Here is a 17,335-nt window from a genome sequence, read left to right as displayed (position 1 = left end):
TTTCCAAGAAGGTAGAATTTCCCAAATTTTGCTGTGTGACCCTTTGCTGGAAGCCAAGTTTCCTTAACCGTAATACAGAAATGATAATGCCCACCTTGGAGAATTGCTGTGAGGTTGAATGAGATCATGAGCTGAGAAGCATTTAGCATAGTATCTCACATATTAGGGGTCAGCAAATTTTACTTCCCTTCTCTTTCTTCTACGCCTTTCATTGTTCTTTCAAATCTTCCCCTAGTCTCGGTAAATTACCCCTATATACAACCTTCTGTGAAATTATGTGAAACCGATTTCCTGGCCTCTTGATGGCATCAGAGTATTTATGTATGCCACAAAGCTTCCTACCCAGCTTATCTGGAGGACAGGGGAACCCCAGAACCAATGGGGCAGAAATCCTGGTAAACACAAAAATGCGGCACGCACGGCACAGTGCGAGTGGGGGGACCGATCCCCAGTCTCCAGTGGCAGCTTTGCCTCCTCCCGAATCACCAAGGACTCACAGGTGGAGTCCTAAGTTCTCAGCACAGATTCACAATCACAAAAGAGGCGACGTGGCTGCCAGCTCACTGGAAGAAGCTCTAGACCAAGATGAGAGGTTTTCAGCTGGCTATTTACCCTAGCCAAAGCATGGTGGCACTTCCTCAGTTGTGAAATGCAGGGATGTGGGCAGATGATCTTCACGCTCTCTTCGTAATTTTGCACAGATCCCCATTTTAAAGGTTACCAGCTGTAGTTTAATCAGAAGTCCAAGAAACATAGTCCATGCACCCCAAATATATTTTATTGAGAGCGGAGCAATTACAATAAAGTACTCATTACGGCACACTGGAAAGGCTCAAGTCCTACAAATTTCACATTCACAAATACAAATCGCTGTTTGCTCTGAGGCACACAGGGAACAAGGGGAATGGGGAAGACAAGGTACTGACAGGAGACCCGGACCTATGGGCCATCTGTGAGTCTTCCTCCAGGGAAGGGCCTTCTCTGACTTGGCAGTATTTCTAAAAATTTTTTTTACATTTATTTATTTTTGAGAGACAGAGAGAGACAGAGTGTGAGCGGGGGGGGGGGGGGGGGGGGACAGAGAGAGAGAGGGAGACACAGAATCCGAAGCAGGCTCCAGGCTCTGAGCTGGCAGCACAGAGCCCAACGCGGGGCTCGAACCCACGAACTGTGAGATCATGACCTGAGCCGAAGTCAGACGCTTAACTGACTGAGCCACCCAGGTGCCCCGGCAGTATTTCTAGATTCCCTCAGAGAGGAGCAAAGCAAAGCTCTCCCCATGATCCCAGAGCAGGACCAATTATCTGTAGTCTTGCTACCTATTCTCTTTCTAGTTCAAAGAATTTCTATGGCAGCATTAGGATGAAACGATTAGCTACTTCTTGACATCACAGAGACAGGAGGCACAGGCATGGGAGCCATTTGGCCTGAAAAATCCATCTTGGGATCCATACGGGCTTAGAAGCCTCTCTGTCCCATGGAAGTCAAACATTTCACTCATTCTCATAAATAGACTAGTATAATGAACTCCCATGTCTCATTATAGGAAAGCAGATGATAAGACCGAGTTCAATTTCACTTAACAGCCAAGAGATCTAAGTAAACCTTGGATAAAGCCCTTCTCCCCAAACCTCAGTTTTCTACTCAGCTGCATATCCATATTTGCTTTCAAGTCTATTTGGTGTTAGAAAGGAACCTAAAACCAGTGTGAGAATGGCAATTGCTTAGGGTGGGTGAATTAAGCACTATTCTGCCTTTGTCTTCCGGGTGACCTAGTGAGTCACTCAAGACCAGATGAACGATGATGAAAACAGTCTCTGGAATGATATTTCTCTGGCATGTTGAGTCCTTAAAGACCATCACAATGTCGTAGGTTTCTGTAAGTGACACGTGAGCCACTAGGGTGATGTTGACAAGTGAGTTGTCTTCAGGGAACTGGCGTGAAGAAGCCTTATTATTTAGACAACACAGAGAAGTGGCCTGTCTAGACAGCTTGCAAGGATGAAGTGTCTAAGTACAATTATTTCTGACATGTTGGAAAGACTGCTCCATCATCTCCTGTAAAAGCAGGGCAGTGTTTTTACCACCTCTTGTTCTATGTGAGTGCAAAGGAGAAGGAATTATGCCTCCTTGGATGAGTTTTGTTCCCTGGCTCATCACGATGGCCGCCATCTGAGAAGAGGTACTTCATCTGGGTCTTTCCCACCGCTGGGTACAGGAGGACGGCAGTCTGTTGGCTTTGACAGCCTTCTCCTTGTGTTCCTCTCCCACCTCTTCTTCCAACTCTTCCCGTGGACACTGTTCCTGGGAGAGGGGCTCAGAAGTTCCCTGCTATGCCCTGTTTCTTGCTTATCTCTACATGGAAAAGTGTAATTCAGAACGGAATGAAAAGCCCATGCACACACATGCACACACGCATGCGCACAGACACACAAAGGAAAAAAGTTGCAAGTGAATCCACAGCACGTTAACAAAACTCATCACAATTGGTGGGAGAACGGGGTGATTTTTGTTTTCTTCTTTGTGCTTTTCTAAATTTTCCGAAGTTTTATAATAATAATTCTTTAAGAGAACTCAGTAATTTCTCTTTGCTTTCAGGGACTGAATTGGCCCTGTCTTGTCATGTATCCAAGCCAGCCACCACACGGCTGTGATTCATCCTGGCCCAGGACTTTGGGAAGTGAGGCAAAAAAAAACGTGGCATCTCTGGCTCACTCACCTTTTGCTGGCATGAACCTTTTTCAAGCAGAGTTCTGTGCATCTGGGTCAGCCACACCCCAAGTATGACTCAGGTGTCCTTTGCGGATGTTCCATGGTAGGGAGTATTGTCAGGCAGCTGACTCAGCCCTCATGTGGGCTGCAGCTTCTCTGGGTTCTCTGGCTCAGGGAACCCAGGTGATATGCTTTGCAGCATTTCTTGGACAGGAATTCACAAACACATGTCTAATTGGGTGTTGCCTTTTAGTTTTCACACCAAATGGGGTAGAAGGCTAGACAGAGCTTCCTGGGAAATGAAGACTCCCATGGCTTCTGTAGGACCTTGTTTTTAGCACTGTGAGGGCCATGGGTATGAGGACAGGCTTCTTTTCCAGTCTCTGTCCTCAGGCCCTTCCCCAGCCTCAGCTGGAGAGAGAGCTCGCCCCCTGCCTCTTCTCACTCTCCCCTAACTCACTGCCACAATGGGCTCCACAGAAGACAGGTCTGTCTTCCCAGACTGCAGTTGGGAGGAGGGCAGGAGGATGTTGGCTAGCGGAGCCCTCCGGCCACTGCTCTTCTCTGTCCAAGCCACCCTGAAGGAAGGGACTGGGGAGGGTGGCCTTTCCTCCTGGGGCTTGGGCAGCCTTTGGCACATGCTCAGTAATGCCTTCAGCTCGACCCTGAAGTTCTCGTTGAGCCAGCAGTAGATGAAGGGGTTGTAGCAAGTGCTGCTCATGGCAAACCAGTGGAAGGCGAAGTAGAGGGCGTTGTTGGTGTGGATGACCTTGCTGGACAGGAGGAGGACATAGCAGTTGAGGGGGAACCAGCAGAGGGCAAAGAGGACCACCACTAACATCAGCATCTTCATGGTCTTCTTCTTCTTGCGCCGCAGGGCCAGGTACTGCTCCGTGGTCACATCGCCGATCGTGTTGCACATCCACAGCTTCTTGGCCACGCGGGCATAGGCCACGGAGATGATGAGGAGGGGTAGGATATAAAGCAGGATGAAGGTGGCCAAGTCCAGATACTTCCAGAAAAGGTCAGCTGGCTCAGGGAAGTCTGGCAGGCACAGGGAGCGGACAACGTCCTCGCTGATGACAGGGGAGAGAGGGAGACAGAGAAACAGAGATAGAGACAGAGGGAGGCACAGAGAGAGGAAGAGAGAGGAAGGGTGTGCCATTAGTGTGGAAAGGCCTCGTCCCAACATTCTGGCTCTCCCACTAGATTGGGGGTTTTATAAAGACAAGGAAAACACCTGCTCTCTCTGTGTTATCTTAAACTTATATAATTTCTAGCCTATAACAGAGACCCAGTAAATATCTGTTCAATGAATGAATACAACACTGGCATTCCTAGTCTTAGAACTAACTCATCCTGAGAGCACAATGTGCTCAGGAAACATTGGAATTCCTCCATTCCAGAGGGGAACTAAGGGATGGGGCAAAGAAATGATGGATCTTGGGAATGTGAGCGGCAAAGCCCGAACGAACACACCTTCAGCCATTCGTGTAACAAGTATCTATTTTCCATGGAATGTACCCAGTCCTCCTTGAAGAAACCCTAGAGCTGATGTGTTGAGACTAGGCAGACTATGACCCCCTGAAAGAGGGGGCACAAATCACCCACACAGGGCTGGCCAGTATCACCCTTGGTGTCCAAGCTCCCACTTTGGGGAAGTGAAAACCTTAGGGCCATTTTGATTGAAGGCGCAGTTTGAATACACTCACACAAAGGAAGTAAAGTCACCAGATATATTACTTACAAATCCCAGCATGGAGACGCCAGGAGCTGAGGGGAAGGGCAGTCCTCTGTCCCAGGTCATGAGCAAGCAGGAGATAGAGAGCAGGGTTATAAGCACCCATTACTTATAAGCAAGCTCCACACTCAGTGCAGAGCCTGATGCAGAACTGGGATCATGAACCGAGCCAAAATCAAGAGTTGGATGCTCAACTGACTGAGCCACCCAGGTGCCCCTCTGAGTGGTCATTTTAAAACGTGACCCGGGGGCACCTGGGTGGCTCAGTCAGTTAGGTGTCTGACTTTGGCTCAGGTCATGATCTCTGTGAGTTCAAACCCCAAGTCAGGCTCTGTGCTGACAGCTTGGAGCCTGGAGCCCGCTTCCGATTCTGTGTCTCCCTCTCTCTCTTTGCCCCTCCCCCGCTCGTACTCTCTCAAAAATACATGTTAAAAAAAAAATGGTGACCTGGAAAAGCAAGGCAGGAACTTGTGATGGAATCCTAACCTTGAGTCCCAATCTAAATGCCCAGACTGTGCGTGTGAACAAGGGTTGTCATACTGTTAAAATGTCTAGGCAGCAACTCAAAATGGCTGTTTCTTCAGCGCATTATGTCGCTTGTGCACTTGTTATATGTGCTGATGGCCATCACTACTGAAAGAAAGAGAATTCTCTTTGCTTTCGTTAGCAGAAAAAAAAAATAGCTCCCCATATGTGAAGGCAGATGGGGGTCTGAGTGCTAGGAGATTTGGGTATGTGATTCGTTCCGATACCATAGAATTTGGGGAGGGAGAAGCCTTTGTAAATTACAGTCGACCCTTGGAGGGACCCATGGAGGTTAGGGGCACCGACCCCTGCGCCGTTGAAAACCCATGCATGACTTTTGACTACCCCCAGATCTAACTACTAATAGCCTACTATTGACTGGAAGTCATATCGATAACATGAACAGTTGATTAATACACATTCTGTAGGTGTATGACACTGTGTTCTTACAAGAAAGCAAGCTAAGGAAAAGAAAATGCTATTAAAATCATAAGGAAGAGAAAATACACTTACAGTACTGTACCATATTAATCGAAAAAATCCACACAGAAGTGGACCCACACAGTCCAAACTAGCGTTGCTCGGGGTCAAATGTAGTTGTAATCAGCCTTCAAAGCTTGTTCTCCTGACCCTGCTTATGTCATAGGAATGTGTGTTTTGAAGTGTATGTTTCAGGCGGAGCAGCACATAGTTATTGCAGGACACACATGGCTACTGGTCTGGAGTGCCAGGATGCTAGCTCCTAGCCAACCCACAAGAAGCAGCTGGCACCTGTGATATTGTAGGGACCTAGCACTACCGTAGGACCACTAAAGTCATTTCCTACAGATCCACTAAGACCCAGAGGTGGCTGGGAGTTTTCGATTTCTGCAGGGAGCCCAGAATATGACAGCCCAGCATCCTGGGCCCGAGGCTGAACAAACTCTGGGTTATCTTTCCTCTTAGAGCCCCCTGTGCTGCTGCCTGTAGCTCCTCCTGACATCCCTCCAATGCCAACATTGCACCCTCCCTTGGTCTCTTGCTATCCTGCCTGCTCACTCCCTTATCCATCACTCCCGGGAGCACTTCCTTAAAAAATCCTAAGCACGATCTGTATCTCACGGTCTATTTCTAAGGAACCTCCTCTAAAACAAGTACGAACTGATGAAAATCACTCTAAGCTTGCTCATTCGTTCATCCATTCAGTAATTATGTATTGAGGGGCTATTATATGGAGACAGTAGGTCAGGTGCTAGGGACACCAGGAAATTCTTGTTCTGCGACAGCACAGGACAAAGAAACCTGAATGGGAGGTAGGAGATAGAGCATCCTGCCTCAGACACACAGACACATGCGTGCTTTATTTATACGTTGTGCGAGAGAATGGAAACGTTGCCATTTTAAACAAGGCCTGGGTGACTTTGATTCTCAGTTTGTGTGAGTACCTGTCCCCAGTGAAAGAAGCTGTTGGCTCCTGCCCTGACCTCGCAGACAAGCTGGGTGGAGAATAAGGAGGGAGCTAAAGTTGCTGAGAAGAAAAGGTGAAGAAAAGCAGAACAAATGCCACAGATAGGACCCAGACTTGGAAGCAAGAGAATGGGAGACAGAAGTGCTGGGTGCAGCAGATACCGGTAACTCAGACTCAGAGGGGGCTCAGACTTCCCTCTGTCAGGGCCCTCTGAGTCCCCAAGCTGCTCCCGACTAGCCAACTCACCTGTACTTGAAGGTAAATAATTTCTGGCAGATGGCGTGTGGGAGTGAAAAGAACGTAGCCATGGTCCAGATGACCGTGACGTAGATGACACCTTTTGTGATCGAGATCCGGGGTTTTAATGGATGCATAATGACCTGGAAAACAAGCAAACTGTGCATCACTGGCTGAAGAAGTCTGGAAGCAGATCAAATCTCAATGACGGAGCTCACGTGCCACACTAAGGCAGGTAGGTCCTATTTATAAACAAGCACCCCTTCATTCAGTGTTAAGCCCCTGGGCTGCACCACCCCACGGTCCACCCCCAGAAGCAAAAAGAAGGTATCGTCTGGACTCAGAGACTCCAGGTGGCTCAGATGCCTCTTACAGGTCATATGTAGCAGAACCAGAGTGCAGTGAGGGGATGGGGAAGGGGTGAAGCAGGAGGTCTGCTCGCATGACACCCACAAGGCCAGCAGAGGAACAAGCCACAATCAGCCTCCACCTTGGGATCCGATCTCATTCCGCCATGATTCTAGACCCCTTGGGTTATGGAGGGCTCTGAGAGGATCTGGGGTGACAAGCCTGCAGAGGAGTCTCTATTTGTCATGGGAAGTTGCACTGACATTTATGTGGGGGTTCGCAACACTGTTTACAAAAGCTATTTCTAAATTGTGGGGTCCAGCTTTCCCACCGCTTATAGTAAAGCCTGTGTTACAGGCTTTGAGCTGAAAGGCATTTTGGAATTACTACAGTTGGACAATCCATTCTGCTAAAAGGTTTAAATAAAGATTTGGAAACTCAACGGCATCCTCATGTTAAGATTAGGATCATTATTTCTTGAAAAAGGCATTCTGAGACAGGTGAATCCAGGGTCAGGGAGAGAGGTCCTCAAGAGCTGCCATCACCTAAGGATGTCATCCCAGGACACAGTGGACATTCTGGCTGTGTCTTCCCAAATTTTGTCTCCAGGTTCTTTCAAGATTTGATGAAAGGAAGTGACTAGGTTTTAGAAGCTGCTCAGCACAGCCCCCTTCTGGATTTTGCCATATTTGCCCCTCAGACTCCCTCGTTGTTCGGGTTGCTGAAGACAGTGAAAGCCTGGGTCAGAGGCCCCAGACATCACTCAAAGATTTCACTGCTTTGGGAAAAGGCCCCATGTTGGGGTTTATGTCACAGCAACGTGATCAGTGTTGGCACTTAACCCCCTTGTTCCTCAGACCCACCTTTGGCCCAAAGGGCAACTGTCGGTGAGGCTGTGTTAAGTGGGGGTAAGCATCGGCCAGGTGGAAGTAATCCAGAGTCCCTCTTGTTGAATTAGGGGAGAAGGTTAAGAAAAGGCAGAAAACATTAGCATGCAGCCTTTTCAGACTTTGCCCAGAGTATCTGCAATATAAATGCCAAAATGATGGAATTTCGGGGCTAAAGAGATCTCAAAGTTTGCCAAATCCAATTCCCTACCAGAAAACGAACGTCCTCTAAAACATCCCTATCAAGTGTCATCCAGACCTTGCTTAAAAATGGCTGGGGAAATGAAACTCACTACCCGCCCCCCACCCCCCACCCCGGCAGCTTCGTTCTGCTGGAAAATTCTTTCTCCTACTGAGCTGCACCTTTGAGTCTGCATCTTTGAGGCCTCCTCTCCTTTGCACCTCTTGCAGCTACTCAGAATAAATTCTTCCTCTCTCTGTCCTGCTGGCCCTTATGATATTGGCCACCTTGAGCCTTCTCAGAGTAGGGCGGCCTCATGATCAGGGCAGAGGTATGAAGCCAGACAGACCTCAGTGCTAATCCTGGCCTCATCATTCACCAGGCATGTGATCTCAGGAGGGCTACCCATGCCCTCTTCTGAGCTTCCATTCCTTGATGCGGCATAGACCTAGTATACACCATGGATTTACAGAGTTAGCACATGCAAGGTGCTTGGCAGGGAGCCATCCTCTTCCCGGACAGAGTCCTCTTTGATTTCCTTTACCATACCCACCATGTGCCTCTGGTGGGGCAGGGCAGTGGCTGCCTGCTCCCGCCACATGGCACCCTAGCTTGTTTTCCTCCTCAACAACTTGGGCCCCGGGGGCTCCATCCCCCTCGTCTCTGACCTGCAACGATGTGCCGATCTCTTTTCAACTGTGATTTTCGGGTTGGCTTTTCTCCCCCACCCCCACACAAGCTCGTTAATTTCTGTGACACAAAATATAAGCGATGAGCCTTTGTTAGAACAACAAACTGGGAATAACTTTTTGTGGCACTTAGCACAAACGTTTTAAAGCGCCTCATCTAAGTGCTCATATTAGTCAATAAGAAGACAGATACGCTTATTGAAAACTGTGCTAAAATACTGTCTCGAGGGCCCCTGCAGCTCCCCGGAAAGCAAAGCCGGAGAGGGAAGGACCGGGTGTTGGGGGTAGGTGCCCTCACCTGGTGGCGGTCCACAGCAATGGCCGTCAACGTCAGTGCTGAGACGTGCAGAGAGCAGTACTGGGCAAAGCGGCTGACGTGGCACATGCCTTTCCCGAACACCCATGTGCTGTTCACAAAGCGGACCTGGAAACCAGCCCACAGAGGTCAGAAGACAAACAGGGCCTTGACCCTGACACCCCTACCCCCATCCGTGGCCTCTGAGGAGCATCCCTTGGGAGGCATCTTCCGGCTCCTCTCTTCTTCCATTCTACACTACTAAATTGTGCATCACACGTGACTTTCTCCAGCATGACTCATTTCCAATCATTCGATTCAACAAAACCTGATCATACCGCCGGGGCCAAGCCTTGTTAGGTGCCAGGAGGGCGTGGGAATACGTGGGCCTTGCAGTTGGACTTCCCACCTCTAACAGTTTGAAGCTATATGACCTTGGGCAAGGTGTGTATAATCTCTCTGAACCTCAGTTTCCTCATTTGTAAAAAAAAAAAAAAAAAAGGGGGGGTGCTTAAAAACTTCTACCTTGTAGGCTTATTACATGGATTAAGGTTTTAAAAATCTATAAAGGGTGGAACACAACGTCTGGCAGATTGGTAGAGAGATATTCTTAGAAATAAATAGTAGCTATTTTTATGGTAATAATAAAATCCATTCTCAGTCCACATGAGTTCAGACTAATGGGGGAGACCCACATGAAAAATCACAACATAGCGTGTAGGCTGTGCTCTCTAATGTTGACTAAGCAGGCCTTACAACATCATCTGGGAAGGGGCCTGAGGGGCCTGGAGGGGTGGGGGTGGGGCAGAGCGGGAGAATGGCAAGCTGCAGGACAGCGTGGGGCCCTCGGAGCAGGCCTAGGCCTCACCCCACATCATCCATGGCTACTTGCCCACTCAATCAGTGCCTGGGCAGCTCCTGTGAGTGATGCCCACGCCCAAGAAACATCAAGCACCGATTCTGAACAAGGAGCTTCCGGTCTGGGTAGAGGACCCAGGCACCTCCGGATGCAAGAAAGACAGTATTCAGTGCCCACAGAAGGCCCAGACAGAGGGCTTCGGGGCCGCAGGGTGGGAACGGAGCCGGCTGAGGTAGAGGGGAAAAATGATAAAGATCTAGAGCAAGTCAGTCCGACAGAAAGAAGATCATGTAGTGGGGGCCAGCAAAGTCACCCGGGGCAAGGCCCTTGGGCTCCACAAGCACCGCTGCCCCCATCTGTAAAATGCAGCTAATGGTCTTCACATGGTTGTTAGGAAAATCAGAGGAGAGATGACGCGTGTAAAGTAGGTGCGGCAGGGCCTCAAACACTAGTAAATACGCCCTCCACTACCCTCGTTATGACACATGAGGCATCGGAGACGAGCTTTAAGAATACGTGGCATTTGTACTTGTGGCAGTAAGAACAAAGGGCTTGGCGCTGAGTCAGAAATCCCAGGACCTATTTGAGGAAAGAGGAGTGGGATGGTTGGGCTGGAGGGTGAGAGTCAGGAGACATGGATCGTGTCGCTAGGACAGCAGCTTCATTCTCTGTGAGGCTGGCAGGTGGCAGCCACACGGGGCTTCTGAGCAGTCTGGGAACATTACAGAGCTAGAAGTCCTTAGTTCCTCCCACATCCAGTACGTTGCAAAGTCAACCGGTGCCCCTCTCATCCCAAAGTCGTGGCCCTCGTCTCTCACCTGGACCTTTACAGCCTCCCAGCTGCTACCCTTGCCCTCCGGTCTTGTCCACTTGTCATTCAGCCTTCACTCTGCTGATGGGATTTTTCTTAACCAAAAATCAGATGACTGTCACCTTCCTGCTTAGAATCATCCTGGCCCTCAGGACAGAGCCAGATGCCTTAGGAGTCTCCAGGCCCATTCACAAGCTGGCCCCAGCCTTCCTCTCTGGCCCACCTGCACTTGTCCCCACCCCCCACCCCCTGTTCCTCTCCGTTCCTCCCACCGTGCTTCCTGCCTCGTTGCTGCAGCTACATGAAGCCTCTCAACATTCCCTCAACACACCATGAACTCTGAAGCCCTTTGTTCTCCAGGTCCCTCTGTCTGCATTGAGCGTTCATCTTGACCTGGGAAATTCCTGCTCTTCCAGGCCCTTTGAAATGTCACGTTCTTTGCACAGTCTCCTTTGACTCTCTCATTTGACCCTGGCAGGACAGAATAAATGATTCTCTCCTCCGGGCTCCACAGCACTCCATACGTGTCTCTGCCATGGGAATTGTAAGTACCTGTTTGCTCTTCTCTCAATGACCAGGGCTGGGCTTCATGCTCGCTGTCGTGTGTAAAGTGAACAGAAAAGGAAACCAGGTTGCAAGAATACTGTCACCAACTAGCTGGAAGGCAGGATGCCTTACCTAGTCAATTAGCAATTGATACATCAGCTGTGGCACAGAGCAGTGTCCTAGGGAGGGCGTGGGGGGGCATTGAATGGACTGGATTTCGTGGGTGGGGGGTGACCTAATGATCTCTAACATTTCCAGAAGCTTCGATTTACTGCTTGACTATCAAGTAGGCCCACGTGCACTGCCATTACGTAGGAGTGTGAGGGCTTAGAAGATCCTCCCCCTCAACCGTTTCATTCTCCCTGCTTGCCAGCACCTTGTAAGCTCTGACAGGAATTCAGATTGGGGTAGTTACACGGGTCAGGTTCAAGGCCAGGCCGCTTTGGATTATCTTAGAGGAGTGCTGGGTTCTCAGGACTCTGATCCTCCTCTCTTGCAGGAGATCATCCAAGGCTGGATTTGTGAGGCCCCAGCCACAGCCTAGCGTGGGGTTCACGGTTTCTCTCTCCCATCCCCCAGCCTCTTCTGTGCATACTGCTCTGAGCAGTAGCACAGGGGCCATGACCCGGGGCCAGTTCTCATCCTGGGTGTCCCAGCACAACCCTAGCATTGCAGATGGTCAGGATAGACACCAAGGGGGCAGGGGCAACCAAGGAGAGCCAGAGATACACAATCTCATGCTTCAAGGTAAGAGGCAGTTACCTTGGCAGGGTGGGGCCTGGTATTTGAAAGCCCTTTTGTCCTTGGCTAGAGAATATAAACTGGCAGGAGAGCAGGAAAAATCCATGTTTCAGAATAGTGGAAGCTTAGCATGGTCCAAGAAGCCCTCCTCACCCACCACCCCCAGCGCTAGGTGGCTTAGTGGACAGACCTCTGACTTGAGTCAGGAAAGTAATTCTCATCGTGGCTCGGCCAATTACTAGCTAAGTGACCCTGGACAAGGGATTGAACCTCTGTGTGCCTTAGTTTCCTCATCTGCAAAACGTAATATTCTTGTGAGGACAAAGGTAGAACGTAGTTTTAAAATGTGAGGTTTAGAAGGACGTGCATGCAGGTGGATGGATTTGTGGGAGTTCACCCTCTTCTGGCTTGTCTATTATTGCTGGTTGCGTGTGTGTATATGTGTGAGAGACAGAGAGCAAGGTACGAACAGACACTGTTTTGGTAGTAACTCAAATAACGGTAAGGTTATTCCATAAGGTGAAAAAATGTAACACTCATGCTGCAGCAACATAAGGGGTAACTGTCAGTAGATTGCTCAGTCATCGGCCTCACGGTCCCAAACCACCCATGAACACCAGGCTCCCAAGTCACAGAGGGGCAGAAATGACACCACTAACGCTGAGCAGCCAAGGTTTGGGGACGGGAGCCACATCTGCCACGATGGGCACGTGCCCCCGGCCTATTCCTGGACCCCAAGCCCACCTCATTCCCATCTCTTCCCCAACACACACTGCCTACACAGCCTCACTGTCAAACCACAAAAGAGAAACACGATTTAAATAAGTGGTCTAGGAAAACACACTTAAGTTTCCATGAACAATTAGCAACTGTGCCACATATCGGCTGTGGCACAAAGCAGTCTCCTAGGGTGGGGGTGTGAGACAGCATTTAATGCACTGGATTTCGGGGGTGGGGGGTGACCTAACAATCTCTGCCAACGTTTCCAGAAGCTTCGATTTACTGCTTGACGATCAAATAGGCCCACGTGCACTGCCATTAAGTAGGAAATGGTCATTTGCTCCCGGCTGAGCGCAGACACTCCAATCATTGACCCCATGGCCCCCAGCTGCAGGTGATGAGACAGAGACCGAGAGGGGAAGAGACCGAGAAAAGGAAGAAGGACGGAAGCAAGGGAGGGAAAAGGGAGGGTAGAGACCCAGATGGAGGAACAGACAGAACGACAGTCACAGGGAGGGAAAAAGACGAAGCCACAAAGAAAACGGAGAGGGACAGAAAGTCTACGAAGTGGAGAGAGTTGAGAGGGGAGCTGAGAGGACAGAGGGGGAAGGAGCTGGAAAGGCGCAGCCAGCCAGCGGGACCCAGGAAGCGCGGAGGAGGAGAGGGGCTGGGGCAACGGGGCGGGAGGGGAGCGGAGGGCTTGGGGGAAGGAGAGCCGAGCCCGCCACGGCGGGCGGGCGGGCGGGAGCCGGGGCCTCACCAAGGTGAAGGGCGTGTTGAGCAGCGTGATCATGATGTCGGCGACCGCCAGGTTGACGATGAAGAGGCTGGTGGCCGAGTGCATCCGCTGGTTCTTGAAGATGACATGACACACCAGCACGTTGCCGAAGAGCGAGAAGACGATGATGAAGGAGTAAGCCACGATGAGCAGGGCTTTCACCGTGGGGTTCTGGGACTCGGCCCCGTAGCGCCTCCGGCCCACAAAGTTCTGCCAGTCGGAGAAGGTGTAGTTGCTCCAGAAGAAGTGCGAGGCGTTGGGCACGGCCAGGGCCGCCTCCAGGCCCGGCTCGTCGGCCCGGCCCTCGGGGCGCTCGGCGGCTCGCACCAGCGGGAGCAGGCAGAGCAGCACCCCGCGCGGGCCCATCCCGCAGCAGCCCCAGCGCCGCGCCCGCGCCCACGCCCGCCCGGAGGGGAGCGCGCGGGGCCGCTGGCCGCACTTCGCCGGCGCTGCGCCCACCCGGCCGCGAGCGCGCGGGCGCCTCCGCCTCTCGGGCGGCTCGGGCTCGGGCTCGGGCTTCCGCTCCGGCTCCGGCTGCGGTGACGCGCGCCCGCTCCGCCCGGCCGGCCGCCTCTGCGGGAACGCAACTCCGCGGGGCTTCCGCGGCGCTCTCCCCGGCGCGCGTTCGCCCGCTGGCTTGCCGGCGCCCCCCCACCCCGCCCGCTCCCACGCCGGGAATGCAACTCCGCCCGGCTTCCGAGCCTCTTTCCCCGCCGCGCGCACTCCGCCCGCTCCCACGCCGGGAGCGAAACTCCGCCCGGTTCGCAGGGCTTTTCCTAAGTCACACTCGCCCTTCCATCCCGCCTCAGCCTAGCTACGGCCAAGGGAGCAGGCGGGCGGGCGGAAGACGCCCGCGGCGGGGGGTGGGGGGCCGGGGGGGGTGGGCGCGGCAGGCGGTCAAGCTGGGTCTGCCGGCCCCAGGCTGCTCCCCGCGCAGAGACTCGGGTGCCTTCCACCTGTTTCCGTCAGAGCGTCAGCCCTGCGGTGGATCCCAGTCCGGCAGTGCTGGGGACACAGGCGAGCGATGCCATAGATGTCATTAGGGTTTCTCCAAGCCCCCTCACTGACCCCACTTCGGACTTGCTGGACGTTTTGTTTCCTTACGGTTCTTAAAACAGTGTGGGGCGGAGGGGGGTGGGGGGCTTGGTTTTCCAAAGAAAACCTTCAAAGCAGGACACTCTTCTGCCAGGATCAGAGAATCAAAGGAATAATAAGTAGGTTTTGAAGCTGTCGTAAGGGAGATTATCCACGCGTTTTGTTCTCTGCCTACTTTACAGGAAATCTTGATCTCTCGCTCACCCGTTTTCATTCCTACTGTGCAATCTCTCCTAGTCACCCCAGACGGGTCACCCATTAACCCCCATCCCGTGGAATCGGGATCATAGCACAGCTGTGTCACTTCCTAGCTATGGAATCCCGGGCGAGTTACGTAACTTTTCTGGCCTCGGTGAAAGGGTTTCCTTTTCCTGCGCGTGGGGTTTTCGGAGACCCCTGTATGGATGTCCCACCACCTTGCTCTGGGCGCTAGATATGCAGTAATTGGTTGACTACTTGTAACTGACCTCCCCCCCCCCCCATTCAAATGGTAAACGGTAGACTCTTTATTCTGTCATTTACCCCAGCTGAGTGAGCAGTGCCTTTGGGCTGGGACTCCCATCAAAGGGGACTCCCATCAAATAACCCTCTGAGAAGTCCACTTGGCCCAGGGGAAAGCCTGCTCCTCTGTCCCATCCAAACCCTGGGGAATGGGCCCCTCCCACCAGCCACCTCTCACTCTGGAATTTTCCAGGAAACTTAGATGTCAGCTTCTTTACCCCTCCAAACTCCAGGGACACAGCTCAAGCTCTCCCACTAATAAGCAGCTAGAAGATGGCTTAAGTGTCACCATAGTAAAGCACAGGTGCTCTTCCTGAGGTGGGAGGGAGTCTGGGAAGACTTCGGAAAGAGTGATACCTGGCAGGTCCCACGGAGGTAGGTGGTCGGAATAGGGGATTATGTGACTGGTCCTAGGAGAAGGGACAGGGGTGCCGGGCAGATGAAGTAATAGGTGGTTAGCTCTAGAAAAGAAACCAAGGGGCTGTCTGTAAGCATTAACTCAAGAGCTTGGGTGGACTTGATGTTCTACTAAGATGATGTGGCACCATCTCAGGGAGGCAAGGCTGGAACGTGACGGCAATTTAGAGAACAGAACAAGGCTAGGCAGCATCAAACACAGAGGAAGAAATCAAAGGTAGGCAGTGCTCTTCGAAGCACAGTCTTTCAAGTCCCCTGCTTGGTGCTCTGTGACAGGCACGCCAATCTGGAGCACCTGACTAATGCCTTCACTTCGATTCCTTGTTCCCGATGCCTGCCTTGGAGACGTAAGGGCATTTGTGCCAGGTGCCTGAAACCTGTCCCTGAAAGACAAGGTGACCTATGTTCTTAGCTTTCCACAGAAGCACATCCTGAGACATAGATTCCAGTGCAAGGGTTTATTTGGAAAGTGAAGGCAAACACCACGAGTGGGGTGGAAAAGTGAGACGAGCACGGGAAGGTGGCCAATAGAGTATTGTCAGGCCAGCTACCGGCGAGTGATGGGAACGTAATCCTGCCAGGAAAGCCAGCGTCAGGAAGGCACGTCAGCTATCCAAACCAACGGACGAGAGCTGGATATCTACCCACCAACCCCTGTCAGTCACTGGTTGAAGCTGTTCCCAGGGGTGTGATGATTCTCGTGCACTTCCAGCCTGTCAAGTAGGCAAATAAATAAAGGTGCTGGGAGTTGGCAGTTGGACTGGTGTGCCTTGAAGGGATGGAGAGGACTCACAATATCCAAGGTGAGGCACAAAGTCTAGGATCACTTCATTTCCCTCTTCCCCAGGCATTCAGCTCTCCTGTCCCCAGTTTGTCCTCAACTACAGGAACAGGCCAGTGCTTAATGAAATAAGTACCTCCCTCCATCCACCCCACAGCAAGACCAAAACTAAGGTTTTAAAAAAGTTCTTTCCTCACGGGTGCCTTGGTGGCCCAGTCAGTCAAGCGTCCAACTTCGGCTCAGGTCATGATCTTGCGGTCTGTGAGTTCTAGCCCCACGTCGGGCTCTGTTCTGACAGGTCAGAGCCTGGAGTCAGCTTTGGATTCTGTGTCCCCCTGTCTCTCTGCACCTCCCCCACTCATGCTCTGTCTCGCTCTGTCTCTCAAAAATAAATAGATGTTTAGAAAAAAATTTTTTAAAGTTCTTTCCTCAGAGGGCTTAAAGGTCCTGTAACATTACCATTGCTATTACGAAGAAGATTTGGGAGGACACAAAGCTGCTCCTCCAGAACAAGGCAGCTCCTTCCTTGTGTGCATTCTGAATAAAACCAAGGATACCATGCATAGTCAGGATGTGCCAAATAGTAATTATATTTTTGTCTCTAATTATAGTCACATGCATTAAACATACTGAGGAACAGAGGAGAGTTTAACTCTTTCGAGTGGACTTGAAACAAAAGGAAAATAGGAAGTCACCTCACAAGTATTCACAAGACCAAGAATTATAGAATAATAATATAATTATAGAATAATAATAGAGAATTGAGAGCCTCACTCCATCTGCAAGCAATTGCTCCTTTGACACCAATATTAGTTCCTGAAAAGGTCCTACTTGAGTTCAAAACTCACCACACCCACAAATCTTCTCTGGTGCCGACCATCGTGGCAGAGGGGAAGAAAGAACAATTAGCATCCTGCCAGGCAACGACAGTCACTCATAGTTGATCTATTTTAATGGCAAAGGTTGGATGTCATCATACTTTAGTTACAAATGAATCAAATAAGGGCTCCTGGGTGGCTCAGTT

At 51.1% G+C, this 17,335-nt stretch overlaps 1 protein-coding gene across 1 annotated transcript; it reads right to left on the bottom strand.

Moving 5' to 3' along the window:
- Positions 1-800: 800 nt before the first annotated feature.
- On the bottom strand, positions 801-13,883 carry GPR83 (G protein-coupled receptor 83). The gene is made up of 4 exons (XM_047876708.1): positions 13,500-13,883; positions 9,066-9,191; positions 6,672-6,805; positions 801-3,788 (listed from the first exon to the last, which is right to left on the bottom strand). Exons 1-4 carry the CDS (start codon positions 13,881-13,883, stop codon positions 3,164-3,166), a joined length of 1,269 nt encoding a protein of 422 aa, XP_047732664.1. The 3' UTR covers positions 801-3,163.
- Positions 13,884-17,335: the final 3,452 nt, after the last annotated feature.

This window comes from Prionailurus viverrinus, chromosome D1, assembly GCF_022837055.1.
Source record: "Prionailurus viverrinus isolate Anna chromosome D1, UM_Priviv_1.0, whole genome shotgun sequence".
Taxonomy (NCBI): domain Eukaryota; kingdom Metazoa; phylum Chordata; class Mammalia; order Carnivora; family Felidae; genus Prionailurus; species Prionailurus viverrinus.
Note: the sequence above shows the minus strand (reverse complement) of the source record. Positions and strands in the feature narration are given on the sequence as shown.

Coding starts and splice junctions, on each gene's coding strand:
- GPR83 (XM_047876708.1), bottom strand. CDS start 13,883: ATGGGCCCGCGCGGGGTGCTGCTCTGCCTGCTCCCGCTGGTGCGAGCC. Junction 9,192..13,499: donor TCAACACGCCCTTCACCTTG/GTGAGGCCCCGG, acceptor GCTGGTTTCCAG/GTCCGCTTTGTGAACAGCAC. Junction 6,806..9,065: donor TTGCTGTGGACCGCCACCAG/GTGAGGGCACCT, acceptor CTTGTTTTCCAG/GTCATTATGCATCCATTAAA.